The sequence below is a fragment of the Arachis stenosperma genome, chromosome 4, assembly GCF_014773155.1.
Source record: "Arachis stenosperma cultivar V10309 chromosome 4, arast.V10309.gnm1.PFL2, whole genome shotgun sequence".
In the NCBI taxonomy this organism is placed as follows: Eukaryota; Viridiplantae; Streptophyta; class Magnoliopsida; order Fabales; family Fabaceae; genus Arachis; species Arachis stenosperma.
The window spans coordinates 1,481,559-1,500,964 of record NC_080380.1 but is presented as its reverse complement, the minus strand read 5'-3'; the positions used below and the strand labels follow the sequence as shown (position 1 = coordinate 1,500,964).

Here is a 19,406-nt window from a genome sequence, read left to right as displayed (position 1 = left end):
TTGAATTGCTTCTTTTCTTGTGACTTTGGTATACTTTGGCTCCAACTGAAATCACGCTCTATTGATATCTCTCTCATCATCAACAGTGCTTTTCTTGCTTTGAGCTCTTTAATTTATCTTCCTTATTCTTGCGCTTGGATTCCTCTTCAAGAATCGCAGCAGCCGTATCATCAAATGAAACATAGTCTGTCAAAATATTATTGGTTAAGTTAATGGTGAACTGATTATATGAATCTGGTAGATTTTGAAGTATAAGCTCTACACGTTCGTTTTCTTCTATGTTGTAATCCAACGATGAGAGTTGAAAAAGTAGCATATTTAGATTATTGATGTGATCTGTTGCCGATGTATAGATTCACTCATTTGAAGAGTATAAAGTCTTCTCTTTAAGAATATCTTGTTGTGAAGTGACTTGATTTCATATAATTTGGTGAGAGTATCTCAAATTTTTTTTGTTGTCCTTTTCTCTGCTACACCTGACAAGACTGAATCACCTAGTGCTAAGTGTAAGTTTGCAACGACATTGTCATCCATCTCCTTCCATTTTTTGTCTGTAATCTCAATGGGTCTACCTTCAATTGCTGCCATACAATTATCTTTCCTCATAACTGCTTTTATTTTCAATTTTCATAAAAAAATTACTCCCATTGAATTTCGGAATCTCACACTTTGTTGCCATTTTTTTATACGCGGTAACTTGTAGCGGAAGAAAAAATTATTAATCAACAATTGTTGGCTCTGATACCACTGTTAGATACCAGACAAATGACGCAGCAAAATATAGAGATAAAAAAAATTAAAAATTTGTATAAAATAATTGTTTTGAAAATTACAACTTCTTTCTATCACAAAGAGATTACAATAACACTCTTTTTTTGATAAAAGGAGAATACATCTCTATCTAAATATAGGAGAAAATCTCTCAGAAAAAAAAAATTTTCTATGTAACTCAATGCTACTATTATTCTTGTTGTAGGAATTGATTAAACTAAATTAAGTATACTCAATTTTTAGATGTACTTTAATGTAAATAATCCATCAATTAGAGATAAATATTTTTTCTTTTTTTCTTCCATTAAAATTCTATGGTTATAAGTATAATATTTATATCATTTTATTTTATTTAGCTTTTTACCAAAATAGCTTCACTAATTTTACACAAGATTGTAAAATTAGTATAAAGTTATTTTGATAAAAAAATCTAAATAAAATAAAAGAATATAAACATTCCTAACTTATAACCATAGAATTTTAATGATAGAAAACAAGAAGAGTTATTTTCCTTTAATTGAGGGATGGTGTACATTAAAGAAGTGCATCTATAAATTGAGCTTTCTTAATTTAGTTTAATTAATTCATTCAACAAGAATAATAGTAACATAGAGTTACATAGAAATATTTTTTTTGAGATATTTTCTCATATATTTAAAGAGATGTATATTCTCTTTTTTGTCAAAATTAAAGAAAGTTTTATTGTAATCTCCTTTTGACAGAGAGAAATTGTAATTTTCAAACAGGGTTATTTTATTACAAATTTTTAATTTTTCATCTATATATTTTACTACGTCATTTTTTTTGGTACCTAACAGTGGCATTAGAACCAAAGTTGCTGATTAATAATTTTTCATCCACTGAGTTACCGCATATAAAAAAATGTTAGCAAAATATGAGATTTCAAAATTTAATGGGAGTAATTTTTTCTTATGAAAATTGAAAATAAAAACAATGACGAGGAAAGACAACTGCGTGGCAGCAATTGAAGATAAACCCACTGAGAATATAGATGCAAAACGGAAGGAGATAGATGATAATGCCGTTGCAAACTTACACTTGGCACTATGTTATTCGGTCTTATCAAGTGTAGCAATGAAAATGACAATAAAGAAAATTTGGGATGCTCTCAGCAAATTATATGAAGTCAAGTCACTTCACAATAATATATTTTTAAAAAGTAGATTTTATACTCTTCAAATGAGTGAATCTACATCGGCAACAACAAATCACATCAACAATCTAAATATGCTATTTTCTCAACTCTCATCATTGGATTACAACGTAGCAGAAAACGAATATGCAAAGCTTCTACTTCAAAGTGAGCCAAATTCATAAGAACAGCTCATTATCAACTTAACTAATAATGTTTTGACAGACTATCTTTCCTTTGATGATATAACTGCTGTGATTATTGAAGAAGAATCCAGGCGCAAGAATAAGGAAGATAGATTAGAGAGCTCAAAATAATCAGAGGCGCTGTTAATGACGAGAGGAAAATTAATGGAGCGTGGTTCCAGTGAAAGCCAAAGTAGACCAAAGTCACAAGGAAAAAAGTAATTCAAATGCTATAATTGCGGCAAGAGATGACACTTCAAGAAAGATTGTCGGAATAAAAAGAGCATAGAGAAGGATCCAGAAGGATCAAGTTCTCAAGGATGTGTTGCGAGTACATCTGATGATGGGGAAATGTTGTATAGTGAAGCAACAATTGGTTCTAAAGGCAGCAAACAACTCAATGATGCATAGATTATTGATTCAGGAGCAACCTGGCACATGACTCCTCATCGTGATTGATTTTGTACATATGAACAAGTCGTGGAAGGATTTGTGTTCATGGGAAATGATCATACCTTAGAAATTGTTGGAATTGGTATTGTCAAAATAAAAATGTTTGATGGCTCTATTCGTTCACTTCAAGGGGTAAGACACGTGAAAGGCTCTAAGAAGAAGTTGTTGTCGATTGGGTGATTGGATGAACATGGTTACAAAACCCATATTGAATGTGGGATATTGAAAGTTGTTAAAGGTACTCTTGTGGTAATAAAAGTAGAAAGGATTGCAGCAAATCTATACATGTTTTTGGGAAACACTTTGCAAGAGACAGATGCATCAGTTGCTTCAACAAGCCAAGAAGAAATGACAATGACATGGCATATCAAATTAGGCCACACGTCAGAATGAGGCTTGAAGATTCTTGTGGAACATAATCTCATTCACGGGCTCAAATCGGTAAACTTACCATTTTGTAAGCACTACATTACAAGCAAGCAACATAGATTAACGTTTGGTAGATCAACTGCTCGGAGCAAGCACATATTGGAGTTGATTCATTCGGCTGTATGGAAGTCGCTAGAGATGTCCCTAGGAGGAGCAAAATATCTTGTATCCTTTATTAATGATTACTTTATGAGGCTATGGATGCACCCGATCAAGAAGAAGTTAGAAGTTCTTGCGATGTTTAAAAAGTTCAAAGAAAAGTTGGAACTTAAATCTGGAAAGAAGATAAAGTGTTTTATGATAGATAATGGAGGAGAATATGTCGATGACAATTTTCTAACATTTTGTAAGCAAGTAGGTATTTAATGACAATTCATAGTTGCATATACGCCTCGACAAAATGGTATAGCAGAGCGAATGAATAGGACTCTCCTAGAAAGTGAACGAGCTATATTGCAAACAGCAGGTTTAGCCAAGTCTTTTTGGGAAGAAGCTGTTAAACTGGCTATTATGTGATAAATCGGTCACCATCAACTGCAATTGGATTGAAGACATCAATGGAGATGTAGCAAGGTAAGCAACTTAATTATTCTTCTTTACATATATTTGGTTGTCCTCTATACGTGATGTACAATTTTCAAGAAAGAACAAAGCTAGACCCAAAGTCTACAAAATGTGTATTCTTGGGTTATGCTGACAGAGTTAAGGGGTATGTTTGTATGATTCTACTTCCTGCAAGATAGTTGTCAGCAAAGATGTAATATTTGCAAAAGATGAATTGCAAACAGAACAAGAAAATAACAATACGATTAAAAAAATCACTGTTCAAATAGATGATAAATGCAGAGAAAGTGATTTTCCTGAAACAGAACCAGAGCACGAAGAACAAGAAGTAGAGGCTAATGACATAGGAGTTCATCGATCCATTCAACAAAGAAAAACACCATCATGGTAATCAAATTATGTTTTGACAAACCATGATGCATATTGTTTTCTGACAAAAGATAGAGAGCCAACAATTTTTATGGAGGCTATGTACAATCCAGATGCTTCTATGTGGATGGCAGCAATACAAGAAGAAATAGAGACATTACATAGGAATCATACTTGAAAATTTGTTGCAATTCAAGCAGGTTAGAAAGCAATTAGTAACAAATGGATTTACAAGATTAAGCAAGATAGTAATAATCAGGAGAAACGATATCATGCAAGATTGGTTGTCAAATGATATGCTAAGAAAATAAGTATTGACATCAATGAAATTTTTCTACAATAGTGAGAGTAACTACTATCAGAGTAATTTTGGCTATGTTTGCTGCATTTGATTTACATATAGAGTAATTAGATGTAAAGACTATTTTTCTTCATGAAGAACTTGAAGAAGAGATATATATGCACCAACCAGCCGGCCAGAAGATTTTGAAGAACAAGGAAAAGAAACTTAGTTTACAGGTCAACTAAAACTTTGTACAGTCTAAAGCAGATGCTAAGGTGTTAGTACAAGAGATTTGATTCTTTCATTATTAGCCTTGGATACAACATACAACAGACTTAGTTCAGATCATTGTACCTACTACAAGAGGTCTGGTGATAATGATTTCATCATTCTACTATTGTATGTAGATGACATGTTGGTCATAGGCCCCAAAAAAGATCAAATTCAAGAAGTGAAGACACAGTTGGCTAGGGAGTTTGTTATGAAAGACTTGGAACCAGCAAACAAGATTTTAGGGATGCAAATCCACCAAGACAGAAAGGGATAGGAAGATTTGACTATCGCAAAAGGATTATTTGAAGAAGATCTTGCAACGCTTCAACATGCAAGAATGTAAGCTAATTTCAACCCCACTTCCTATGAATTTAAATTATCCTCAAGTATGTACCGTAGTAGTGAAACAGAGAAGACGAAAATGTCTTGAGTATTGTATACATTAGCGGTGGGAAGCTTTATATATATACGATGATCTGTATAAGGCCAGATATTACTCAAGCAATTGCAGTGGTAAGTTGATTTATGACAGATCTGGGTAAAGAGCATTAAAATGTTGTTAAGAGGATCTTAAGATACATCAAAGGGACCTGAATGTTGTATTATGTTTTGAAGGATAGGAATTCATTGTCAATGTTATCATCGTTTTTCTATTGTATGTGTATAACATGTTGGTGGTAGGCCCTAATAACAAAGATCAAATCCAAGAATTGAAGGCACAATTGGTTATGGAGTTTTTGATATGAAGGACTTAGGACTAGCAAACAATATTTTAAGGATGCAAGTTCATCGAAACAGAAAAGACAGGAATATTTGACTATCTCAAAAGATTTATTTGAGGATGATCTTGTAGCACTTCAACATGAAAGAATGTAAGTCAATTTCAACTCCACTTCCTATCAATTTTAAACTATTCTTTTGGACAGAAGCTGTTAAAACCACTTGTGACAACTACAGATGGGTTGAAGATACCAACGGAGATGTGGCAATGTAAACCACCTAATTATTTTTATTTCCATATATTTGATTATCCTACGTATGTGATGTACAATTCCTCAGAGAGAATAAAACTAGAACCAAAGTATAGGAAATATATATTCTTGGGTTATGTTGACGGAGTTGAAGGGTATCACATGTGAGATTCCATTGTTTGCGAGATAGTTTTCCACATAGATGTGATATTAACAGAAAAATGAATTGCAAGGAGACAAGAAAATGACAACACTATTAATGAGATAACCATTGTTCAAATAGATAAGAAATACATATAAGGTGATTTTTTTGAAGAAGAACTAGAGCACAAAAGATAAGAACCAGAATAAGCTAATGATATAAAAGTTTGTTGATCCACTCGACAAAGAAAAATACTATCATCGCACTCTGATTATGTTAGGAAAGCCACGATGTATATTTTCTTCTAACAAAATAATGAGATCCAATAACTTTTGTGAAGTCTATGCGCAATCCAAATGCTTCTATGTGGATGACAGCAATGTAGGAAGAAATCGAGGTATTACATAGTAACCATACTCAGGAACTTTTTGCACTTTTAGTAGGTCGGAAAGCCACTAGTAACAAATCTGTTTACAAGATCAAGTGAGATAACAAATGGATGTACATAATCAAACAAAAGCTCAATGGTTCTATCAAATGCTACAAGGCTCGACTTGTGGCAATGGGTGTCTAGAATCTCTGGTTGTGAATCCTACTACCATCTGTGTTGTTCTTGCTTTAGCATCTATACTGAGATAGTCAATCTAGCAATTAGATGTAAACAATGCGTTCTTATACAATGATTTATTTGAAAAGGTATATATGTCTTTATCCTTTGGTATTTCCTCTTCTGTTCCTAATCAATGTTTAAATAGTTGAAATCTATTAATGGGCTCAAATAATCAAGTCGTGTATAGTATGATAAACTATGTATACTACTAATTTCTTGTGGGTATCAGCAGAACAATTCTCATTATAGCTTCTTTGTCAAATTTGTGAGTTCTTAATTTTTTATTTTGTTGTTATATATGGATGATATTGTTTTATCTGGTAATTCACTTTCTAAAATGGCTTCAATTAAATGGAATTTTTATCATCATTTTTGGATCAAAGAATTAGGTCCTCTGAAATATTTTTTAGGAATTGATGTTGCTAATTCATAGAAGGGATATCTTTGTGCCACTGTAAATATTGTTTGGATTTACTACATGATTCTAGATTACTGGGTTTCAAACCATCCTCTGTTGCTATGGATAGTTCCATGAGACTATATGAAGATGATAGTCCTCTGTTTGCTGATGTTTTTGTTTCCTGTCGACTCATTGGCCGACTCCTTTATCTTTTTGCAACTCACCATGACATCGCTCATGCCATATAATAACTCAGTCAGTTCATGGCCAAACCCACTCTGAATCATCATCGTGATGCAATGAGAGTTGTTTGGTACTTGAAGAGTAACCTGGGTAAATGGTTTTTTCCCAAACATTCTCCAATTTGCCTTTTCACTTTTAGTGATTCTAATTGGGGAGACAACTTGTGAACTTCAATAGCTTCTTAATCTTTTGAAAGTGCTTAACATTTCATGTGATCATCTTCTTGTTTTATACTATGACAATACAAGTGCTTTACACATTGTTGCGAACCCCATCTTTCATGAGCTTACCAAAAATTTAGAAGTAGACTATCATGTAATATGCTAGAAAACATATGTTGGGTTAATGAAGCTTCTTCTGTTTTCTTCTTCTAGGCAGTTGGATGATATATTCACTAAGCCATTGTCACCCAACCATTTAACTTTAATGTATCCAAGATGGGATTATTAAACATATTCCAACCTCCAGTTTAGGGGGGCATGTTAAACATTACACCAGTATTGATCGAATAAGTAAGTCATTGAAAAAGAATCTCTTTTATAATCATTTCTAGATTTGGTAGATATTGTATAGATTTTCTTATTTATACAGTGGAGAATTTCATCCTATATAAACACACTTGTAATCATTGCATGACAATAACAAAAATACACCTCTTTCATCACTTTTCATTATATAGTTTATAAAATTCCAAAACAAGTAGTTAATCCATCATAAAGTCTTATATCTAGATATTGGTAGGGAAAATAATGAGGAGAAAAAGGATACACGAGGACTACTAGGATATTTTCTCAAAGCTCAATTATCATGGAAGGCTAGGATTTACACATTTAAAGGCCTTTAACCTTTCAATGATGAGAAAATAATGTTGGAGACCGATAAATTTATATTTTGTGATGATTTTTTTTATTGAAAAGAGTGAAATTTATCAACTTAACTCGCACTTATTCCTTAACAATGCATGCTTTTATGAATTTTCTTCTAATTGTGTTTAATTGATCGAAACATACTTTTTAGGCCTTTAGAATTATTAAATTAATTTCACTTTTTATTCCATTCGATACCTTGATATGTTTGTTTAAGTTGTTTAAGGTCTAGAAGGCAAGAATGACTTGGAAAGATGGAAGAAAAACATGCAAAAGTAGAGATTTCATGAAGAAATAAAGAATTGGCAAAGTTGCAGAGATTCGGACGCACCATGCATGCGTACGCACTATATCCAACGCGTGACTCACTTAAATTAGCACGTGACTCGCGATTCGAGAGCCTTTTTGGCACATCTCAAGCCACTTTGAATCCATACTTGAAGCAAGCCATGAGGGGATTCACACACATACACATACACTCATTTTTCTTTTTTTTTTAGGGTTTTAGAACCTTGAATTCTAGAGAGAAAAACTCCAACTTTTCTCCAAAATTCAAGAGTTTTCACTACAAGAAAAAGCATATTTTTTGACGCAAAAAATCGACGGCTATATCTCCCGTTAATATTTTTTGACGGCTTGCTGTCGATATTTAAAAAAAAAAGATAATTAAAAATAAAATAATAAAATCGACAGCCTGACCATCGATTTTTTTATAATGCATTAAACCTGTCTTAACTGTCGTCATACTGTCAACGAATCAAGGCGTTGAAAATATTTTTATTTTAAAATCGACGGACATGGCGTCTATTTTTATATTTAAAATATCGACAATGTTTTCGTCGATAAATTTTGGATTTAATGTATAAAATAGACGCTTAATGTGTTTTTTTTTTCAAATTAAAGTCGACATATTTGCCGTCAATTTTTATCAATAAAATAAATTTTTTCCCACTCGCTCCCCGCGTTTCCTTCATTTCCCCAAATTCACCATTTCAATTTTTACTAACCCTTATTTTACCCTGAATTCACCTCGCATACTTCAACCCTCCTTCTCCACCGCTGCGGCGCCGCCATCACTCTGCTACTCCCGTGTGGCTGTCGCTCCGCTGCTGCCATCGCTTCGTCTCTCTGCACCGTTATTGTTGCTACTCAATCAAAATTACTCTCTCTCTCTCTCTCTCTCTCTCTCTCTCTCCCTCCATTGATTTTTCATCAATTATTTGGATAAAAAAAATTTGTTCAGCATTGTTACAGAATAGGTCTTTAAAGATTGATTTGGTACTAATCATTAATCAAATTTGGATCCGAAGCAACTTAAAACGTACAAAAAAACCTAGTATCTAATTTCTTGAATACCTAATTTCTCATATTCACTTCAATTATTCTGTAGCATAAACTCAAGTTTTTTTTATTCACTACTCTTTTCAATGATTTTGTTTGTATTGAGCGACTTTAATTTGTTTTCTTTTGTTTTAGATTGAATCTTAACTCTATAATTTGTTTTTTTTTGGGGATGCAAGACCAGGTTAAACCAAGCCATGTTGATGCCATTTTGCTAAAGGAAAACTATTCTTTTTTGTGATTAGCCTACCTCAAAATATTCCAATAAGTATTCTATCAGGTTTAATGACTTAGAGTTTGTTTGGGTGAGTTTTTAAAAAAAGATCTTTTTTCGAGTTATTTTTTAAAAAAGATCTTACGAAAAAGTAAAAGTAATTTTATGTTTGGGTATCTCATGTAAAAAGATCTTTTTATTTATCAATTATGTTTTGATATAACAATATAAAAGTACTTTTTTGTTTATTTATTACATGAAAAACATCTTTTTAAAAAAAGATGTAAATTACATATTCTCAAAAAAAGATATTTTTTTTCTAGTGCTTTTACTTTTACTATTAGAAATTTGCCAAACACACTAAAAAATAAAAAATATCTTTTTTTTATCAAAATAATAGCGCACAAACAAATACTAAGACATAGCTAAAATTTTTATTTGTTTAATGACTTAATCTCAAGGCAAAATTTTCTTATATTAGCATTCTGCCTGTCAGGTTTTCCGTTTGATAATCTTTTATTGATGGTAAACTATTTGTGTTTTTGGTGGATAAAGTGTTGTTGTTCATTTTTGTGTCTAATGTTCAGGAAATATGAAGAGATCAATCCTCCTCATGTGGAGGAATTCTGCTTTATCACTAATAACACATACAACAAATCAGAGGTAAATATTTCATAGTCACGTGTCATGGTTTTTTAACACTGAATTTCGTTTTGGTATTTGATGGATTTTCCACTCACTTAGGGTGCTATTGGTATATCATGATAGGTAGTGGAAATGGAAGCTAACAGACTGAAGTCTTTGAATTTTGAAATGGGTAGCCCAACTATTAAGACCTTTTTAAGGTAAGAACTTTGTCCAATTATTATTCTGTTGATCCCAAATAAGAATTGAAGTTGATTAATAGTTTTGTAATTACGAAGAAAACTTTTATGAAGATGACTTTTATGAAGTTGATCCCAAATATTATTCTCCCCAGATACCGAATTCAAGCTTTGAAGATGACTTTTATGAAGAAAACTTTTATGAGTGATGCTATATAGGTAAGGGACTATTACTTTAATGACTTTAACTATGTGCTGAATGCTTATTGTGAAGTCCATTCAATGCTGATTTTCAATTATAATGGCAAAAGCAGACACCCCTTTTGTAAACTTTTGTTTTGTTGTACAACATGATCCTGTTAGCTAGTTTGAATTAATAATAAACGTCACTCTTATACTACATGTAATTCTTAAAAATTATAACAAAAGGGTAAACAAATTTGAAAATATTAGAAAGAGTCATAGTAATTTTGTGAAAATTTGTTATAAAGAAATAGTGATGATAATAAAGGGTTAGTTGATGTATTATATTGATTCTTAATTCTCAGTCACATTTTATTTGATGTGTGGCATGTGCAAGGATGCAAGATTTGAATGGCGACAAAATTAAAGTGAAGGGTTGTGCTTATAGCAATTGGGAAGACTACTAAGCTGTGGAAAATCAAACGGAAAACTAGTGAAGAACATGAAACTACATTAGAAACACCTAATTTGGCTGAGGGCGAGGTAAAGCAGAAGGAAGTTCACCAAATTTGACGTTTAAATTTAGCTGAAGAGAGGGAAATCCTGGATCCTAACGGTGGCAATTGGAAAATGGTGAAGATTTGAAGTCACATATCTTTGTACAACATTGTTACATTATTGTTGTGTATCGCAAATGATCAATCATTACACATATCTCCCACTTATCCTGCAGCCACCAGGACAACTGCAGGATTCTCAGATAGAGGATAATTCTGACGATCTCGATGACTCAGATGAAGACTATTTAGATGAGTACGAGTAGAGTTATTTAATTTGCTTTGAATATTTTGTATTATTAGTGGATTGCAATTTAGAAGAATATAAGTTTGAGTTTAGTTATTTATGTTGTCTTGAATATTTATATTAGAAGATTATTTATTATTTTGATAAGTTTGTAAATTTATTGTCTAATATTTAGTATCAATTTTATTTTTATATCTAAAAGTTTAGTTGCCTCGTTATGTAATATTTAGTATAAATTTTATTTTTATATTTAAAAGTTTATTTGCATTAAATGTCTACTATTTTTCAAATGAAAAAAAAAATAAAAAATATGGCTATTAAAATCGACGGCACTCTTGTCGCTTTTTAAATTTAAAATAGATAAAAGAAAATTAAAAATCGTCGACATGTTTGTCAGTATCTTAATAATTAAATCAACAGCTACTTTATCGATTTTAATGTATCTAATATTAACAGAGGCATTGTCGATTTTATATGATATTATTGACGGCAACTTTATCGATTTTACTGAATATGTAAAAATTTTAGACTCATATTGTCGACGAAAATGGTGTCGATTTTATTGAAAACTTATCGACGGACTAGCAAACCATCGATTTTATTAGAATTTTAAAAAATCGACAAGCTAAAAAGCGATAACTTATGCCGTTGATTTTGCCGTCAATTTTTAATATTATCGACGGCAAAGCCGTCGATTTTAATGATATTTCTTGTAGTGTTTTTATGAATTTCTCTCTTATTTTTAGGTTTTAGTTTGTTTAATTGTAGTTCTTAGTTTATAATTTTTTGTTTTACTACTCTGGTGTCTTAGGATTTCTTGTTACTTCCTATAGTTTGCTATTTAGTTTATGAATTCTTGTTGAATTTTTATTTTTCATAAATGAATGTGATGTTTTATGTTTCTTTGTTGCTTGTTTGAGTTTATCTTATTACTTTCTTGAATTAAGTAGTTGTAGTTTTCATTATTCTTGCCATTTATGATGTTTTATTTTTATGCCTACAAAGTGTTTGATAAAATGTTTACATTAATTATGGAGTAGATTTTGTATTCTTCATTTGGGTTGGGAACTTGGATGAAGTTGAGTCATTAATGTCTAAATTGATTGATAATTTAGAGATATTAATTAATCTTGTTTTTACTAACGCTAATCTTTTACTAATTCAATTAGTAAGCTGGTTAGGACTTGTGGATTATGGTTAATTAAACCTAATTGCCTTTTCTCAATTTGCAGAGGCTAATGAATTGGGTTTTGTAAGACTCCGGATTTCGAAATTAAATAATAACTTATTTTACAATTTATTCTATTTAATCAAAATTATATTTTCGGAGATTTTTACATATAAATCAAGTACTTTCTTAATTATAATTTGAAGTTCTAGTAATTAAGAAATAATAGAAATTTTATATACTATATTTTGAATATTTAGTTTCGAACCTTATGTTATAAACAAAGAAAATTTTATTTATTTATCTATAATTTTAAATTAGAAGTATTTAATTAAAAATAATTTGTAATTTAAAAAATAAGTAGTATTCTTAAAATTAATTTTATTGATTAAGTTTGGTTTTCAATTCATATTCTATTCTATCTAATCCCTAAATTCCCAATTCTTAATTTCACCAGTTCTAATCCTATTACCCAATTCACCTACACGTATGCCTTCTCCCACCATCTGTTTATTCTTCAATGAGCCATGTTTACCCTTTCTCACCGCCACTCACTCACCCACCGCCAACCCATCCCAGATATACACACAGCACAACCAAAAGTCCAAAACAAAAACACACACATATACACGTAGAAAGAATTGTATCCGAGTCTCATTTGAATTCTTTTGTATAATATTTATTATTATTAATAATTATGTTATTATTATTACTTGTGTTCTTTGATGTATGATTTTGATTAATGAGAAATAAATTTTTTCGGCATTTTCTTAAAAATTGAAACGCGATACGAACTAAAGGCTCAATATTAAATAGTAAATAAGAAATAATGGGTCAGTAACACCTCACTTTTGGGATGATCATGACGTGCTGAAAGTTAGGGTGTTACAGGTTTGCCCTTTGTAATTATCATGTTGTGGTTAGTGACAAGAATAGTAATCATTAACCTTCAACCATTGCCAAGATCTTTTGGAACTTGAATTTACTTTCTTCTCCTCTAGCTAATTGCCTTGATTCTTTTTTTTTTTTTTTGGTTTAAGTTCCTTCCGATTTAATTTTTTATTCTACTTTTACTTTCTTGCTATTTATATTTTTGTTAATTGCAAACAAACTCTCAATCTCTCATAGTCAATGATAATGGCAATCGATTGTGATTCCAAGAAAGAATGATCCGGGATTAAACTTTTAGTTATTATTTTGAATTATGACACTTTTATTAAATTTTAAAGAGTGTTAAATTCTAATTTAGAATTATTTACAACAAACTTGAGTTTTATAACTTGTGAAATTTTAATCTCGGTCTTTTATACTCGTCAAATACTCATTAAATATGATTAATCTTTAACAACATTTTTATGGAAAGACATTTTTAGATATGGAAGTGATTTAGATGTCTAAGTGGGAATAATCCCTCATGAGCATAGAAAAGTAATCTAGAAGGAAAGGATGTCATAAAGAAAGCATTGAAGTGAAAAATTGGGTATAAGAAGTTTATTTGGATAAGTAATTTTCCATGGATTTCAAATTCTTATCCTTTTAGGCTAGCTACCACCTAATTCCTATCACAACTGGGGTTTGCTAAGAATAAGTCTATCAAATTGTGAAAATTTTCACAATATCACGATTTTTGCTTCGTCTAACAGCACGATATTTATATAACTCTCTTACAATTCTATTTTTACGATTTAGGTTGCTCTCATTTTATTCGTCGCTATTATGAAAATCGCTTTTACAATCATTTTTTCTGGCTAACACTGGATAACTGTAACCGAGTTATATATATTTAGTAGTAATTAAACTCATGCACAGTAATAATAGATAAGACTTACGAAAACATGAAATAAAACAAGACAATGAGAATCTATTAATTTTATTTTGACCTTTACTTTTGTCAAAAGATCCTTAAAACAAAAACACTGAAAATAAAAATAGAAACAAGACATCTCCTTATATAGTTTCATAAAATCCTTCCTTCAGCTAGAATGATGTGCTTGAAAACTCTCCACCAATGATCTTGATGAGGAAATAGTACCCATCACCCCAAGAAAGAACCCTAATATGATGAGGAAAAAGTTTAGGAGCAAAAGGGGCTTTGCAATTTGACCCCAAAAGATCTTGAGATAGAAAGAACATGGCAAAATCAAACAAACTGCTGCACTAACTAGAGATCCAGTGAGGCTAAGTACATGCTCAAAATATGGGACTGAAAGAGCAAGTGCAAGAATGATCAAAAGGAAGATTGAACCAGCACAACCCCTAATTACCATTTTTGTCCTTCCACTCATTGAACTTGGAAGCCTATGCTCTAAGTGTATTGCAAAAGGTGCAAATTCAAGGGCATATTTGGTCATGGGGGTTAACACTGTAGCCCATAGAGCAATCTTTGTAATGATTTGCTTTGGTGGCATGCTTAGAGTGAATTGAGAGTTAACATTAGGCCCAAACATCTTTGCACCTAGGAACCCAATTATCATATATAGTGCTGTCACAATTGTGAAGCTCACAATGGATACCTGAAATTTTCCCAAATAAATAAATAAGAAGAAAATGAATCTTTTATAAAATGAAAAAAATATGGAACAATAATTAGTTCTCAACATAAAAAAATCAATTTGAAAAATTAGTGTTGCATGTGATTTTAATGACAAACCAAAATGTGTTTTTTACTAAGAGTTTACATGTCAATAAAAAAAAAAAGTGACAGAAAAATAGTTATTGCAACCCAAATTTTGTAAAACAATAGTGATCATAACATATCTGTATATTATTAGTTTGTTTCAAATTCTTAAAATAACGATGTGATAAGATATTCATGTTACGCGTTTGTTTGGGTGAGTTTTTAAGAAAAAATCTTTTTTTGATTTATATTTTTTAAAGAGTTTATGAAAAAATAAAAGTAATTTTTTGTTTGGATATCTCATGCAAAAATTTTTTTATTTATTAATTATGTTTGGGTATAACAATATAAAGTATTTTTTTGTTTATAAACATCTTTTTTTTAAAGAAAAAACTTTTTAAAAAAAGATGTAAAATTATAGTTTCTCAAAAAAGATATTTTTTATTTTTCTAGTGCTTTTACTTTTATTATTAGAAATTTGCCAAAAACACTAAAAAATAAAAAAAAAATTTACATAGAAAAAATATCTTTTTTTATCAAGATAATTAATGGCGCCCAAACAAACACTTAGTATTTAAAGATAATAATAATATGGAGCAAAACAAATAATATTAAATTTTGGAAAAACTAACACCAAGAAAAGTTTCTATAAAGACCATAAAATTAAAAAAGCTATTTTACAATAACAAAAACTTGTTTAAGCTAATAACTTATTTACCTTGGTAAACTTTGAAGGGTCTTTCATAGCTTTATATATATTAGGGAAAACAATGTGTCCTCCATAGCTGAAAAGAAAAAGCCCAGAAATTGAAGGAATATTACGCATCTGAAAAACCGGTATGCTATGATTAGTCAGAACACCTCCGAAAACGGCGGTGGCCGCCATCGACACGAAAATGACGACGGACATGAGAATCCCAAGGGTGGAAAGAAACGAAATGGAAGAAAGGTCTCTTATCCACATTGTAGGGAGAGCAATGAACACAGCCACAATAGTTAGTAATTGCGAAGTTGACAACTTCGCCAGGTTAAGTTTCAAAGTAGTTCCTAAAAAAACAGTTATCAAATTGTCGTGTAGCGAAATAGTGTAGGAGATGAGAGCCATAAAGATCTCCATATATATGAAGGTAGAGACTAGTATCCTTCCTTTCGATCCGAACGCTTGGCCGCCGATATCCGCGTAGCTTCTTAGCTTCGTCGGATATCTGCGAAGGCATTTGCCGAGGATGTGAGAAGTGTAAGTGCACATGATTCCAAGCCCTATGAGTAAGGTTGAGGAATATGCCCAACCACCTTGTTCCACACCATATGGAGTTGATAATTGTCCCAAACCTACAACCAACATGTAAATATAGTATGAACTCTATAATGTGTTCTTTTTTTTTGGGATAATTAACAAACTTTAAACTACTTAAAAGAAGCAACAAGTAATTAATCATAAGTAGTTTAAAGGAGTTAAATTCTAAAGTATTATAATCTCTGAAGTCTTAAGATAGACAAAAATAATTTACATTTATTCCCAACGACGTAACGAGTCACTTGATGAAAAGAGACTGAATAATTAATATGGTATATTTTTGTCAATTTCAAAAATATAATTATTGAAATTAAAATCTTAAAAATTATTTCGGTACATACGGTCAATTTAAAAAATTATTTTGAGCTTATCTCTGCCTTAAAGCTAAGGTACCTTCTATGCAATACTGATATAAAAGATTTAACCAACTAATAGAATAACATTTAAACCAAGCTAGGAATATTTGTAAAATTTTCAAATAATAATATATGACCAACAAATGGTTAAATGCAGTTATAAGCGAGCTAAACAACTCTTGTGAAAAGTGACAAAGAATTATTCCAATAAAAATAATGTGTCTATCTTATAGATACAAGAATTATACACATTTGTTTACTCACGTGCTTATACTTCTTTTAATGATAAAAGAATAAAAAATATTGGGAGCCAACTCTTTTTAACTAATAAATTAACTAATACTTAAACATTTTAGAAAAACATCTAAAATTAAAAATAATAAAAAATTTAAAACTCAAATAAAAAGAATATTTAAAAGTGAAACTAAGTAAAAAATTAATTTAGAAAATAGAATTTAGGATTTAAAATTTATAATTTAAAATTTAAGATTTAAAATATAGAATTTAAAATTTAATGTTTATGATTTAGGATTTAGAATTTTAGGTGGCCAACAACTATGACTGAAGTGGTAATTAATGGCTAATGGTGATCGGATGAAATGTAATATAAGAAAGAAGAACAAGAAATAAAAATAGATAAAAAAATAATTTCAAAAGAACATGTGATTTTTATTTTTGTTTTGTATTTTTATTGTGCTTTTGGTCTAACCCAATTGTTATCGGTTGAAAATGTTAGATGTAATGTTAGTTATCTAGCATTGTGTAGAACTAAAGAATATATATTCCTAGAATTTAAATAATAATATTTTTAATTGGATTATTCGTTGCTGATTCACTGATTCCACACGTAATTCTGAAGCCCTTAGTAGGTTAAAGTTGAGCAAATAAAGAGAATAATAATTTTACCCTCATAAAACTATTTCTTTGTTTGGTGAAATGATATGACTTTTATGAAATTAAAAAAAAATATATGTACGTAAAAAATTAATTATCAAATTAGTTATTTATATGTATTATTTTAATTTATATATTTTAACATGTATTATATTCTAAATTTTAATGTGTATTTAATACAAATGACTAATTTAATTTGATGTTTAATTATATATATATATATATATATATATATATATATATATATATATATATATATATATATATATATATAATATAGTTGATTTAAAAAAAATAATTCAACCCATTCAATATAGTTACCAAATTAAATGGGAATTAGAGTAATTAATCATATTTCCACAGCTCTTTCAGACACTCAGCATGTTAATATTTCTAAGGATAATCTTTATATGATTAGAACACATTGGCATTGGTAACTTAAAAATTTATAATTATAAATATTAAAGATAAGAATGAATAACAAATGAAATATTCTAAGACAACTAATATTAGGTATCTGAACAAGAATAGAATGTTGTAGTGGATTCTATGTCATTAGAATAATGATATATATTTAAATTTTTTTGTTAATTAAATTTAATTAAGTTGATTTAATATAACAAAAATCCATTATAATTAATATTATTTTACGTTCTATTATTTAATTTGATTGAATTTAATTCATAAAAAAATTTAAATATGTAAAATTACCCATGTCATTATATACAGGTAATCAAATAAAAAAAGTCACATGAGTGATAACTAAATTAATAAGAAAATTTCCTTATTATATATTCTCTCTAAGAAAAAGATACAATCTATCTCTTTTGTACTGATTATCAAGACTTTAAACATAAAGAATTTGCATGGTTCGGGCAAAGGGAATGATATATTATTGTCATTTTTTTTCTACTTATTGTGTGATTTTTTTAAAATTAGTTTCTATTTTTATTATTTTATTTTCATCGTGATGAGAGAATTTTTTATTGTAAAATTAATTTATGAATAATATATAAATCACTGACACTATAAAATATTTTAGACAGTTATAATTATATTCTACTTTTTATAACTATTCACGTAATCAATAGAAATAGATAGTATAAAAAGAATTTCAAGTGTATTGAAAATACCAGTGTTTCAGTTATTTTAACCGTTGACCTAAATTATAAAAAATAATATATAATATATATTAATTAAAATCAACTGTTAAAACAACTGGAACTTGATGTTTCTGATACACTTGAAATTTTTTCGATAATATATATCTATATATATAAAATAAAAAAATAAAAATATATACATCCATCATTTAAAAAAAAACTTTCTTAATCAATAATATATATAGATATATTACCTATGAGCATCCCCACCATGTTGATGACAGCATGAGCAAAAGAGCTATTGGCCTCATCATCATCAGCATCATTTTTTGTGTCCATCATATTGGTGACTCCTTCTTCAATATTATTATTATTATTATTATTATTATTATTATTATTATTGGTGTGGACACAATTATTGCATTCTTTGCTTTCTCCTAAGCAAGCATTGCAATTCTCTTCATCACTACTCTTTGATTTAACAATAAGGTTTTGAAGCCATTTCCCTAAGGATTTCATCAACAACTTTCCCCACATGGTAATTAATGAAAGTTAAGAAAAAATTATTAGGGGGGAAATTGTTGACAAGAAGAAAGAAGAGAACCTTAATTATATTAATTAGCACTAGTTGCTTATTAAGTAAGGTGGTGTGTTGCTCAAAGTTGCTAATAAAATGTGATATTTATAGTAGGATAAAGAAGGACTTAGATTCTTCTATGTTGGATTTGATTGTCGTATAAAAGAATCAATGTTAATTTGTATGACATAATATTCTAACGTAAGGTTACAATCATCGACTTAATTACGAATCAGATTGATGAGATATATCAAAATGAATCAAGGTGTTGACATGATTGGGCTCATATTTTTAATTCAATTAAATTTTAGTGAGA

At 29.8% G+C, this 19,406-nt stretch overlaps 1 protein-coding gene across 1 annotated transcript; it reads right to left on the bottom strand.

Moving 5' to 3' along the window:
- Window positions 1-14,084: 14,084 nt before the first annotated feature.
- Window positions 14,085-19,151, bottom strand: LOC130976433 (amino acid transporter AVT1H). Its single transcript, XM_057901301.1, has 3 exons — window positions 18,768-19,151; window positions 15,582-16,195; window positions 14,085-14,759 (listed from the first exon to the last, which is right to left on the bottom strand). The coding sequence occupies exons 1-3, from the start codon at window positions 19,048-19,050 to the stop codon at window positions 14,220-14,222; spliced, it is 1,437 nt and encodes a 478-aa protein (XP_057757284.1). The 5' UTR covers window positions 19,051-19,151; the 3' UTR covers window positions 14,085-14,219.
- Window positions 19,152-19,406: the final 255 nt, after the last annotated feature.

Bases quoted from the DNA above. Each gene is read 5' to 3' on its own strand.
- LOC130976433 (XM_057901301.1), bottom strand. From the start codon at position 19,050: ATGTGGGGAAAGTTGTTGATGAAATCCTTAGGGAAATGGCTTCAAAAC. The intron at 16,196-18,767 runs GTAATATATCTA...TGTTGGTTGTAG, and splicing joins CATGGTGGGGATGCTCATAG to GTTTGGGACAATTATCAACT. The intron at 14,760-15,581 runs GTAAATAAGTTA...GGAAAATTTCAG, and splicing joins ACCCTTCAAAGTTTACCAAG to GTATCCATTGTGAGCTTCAC.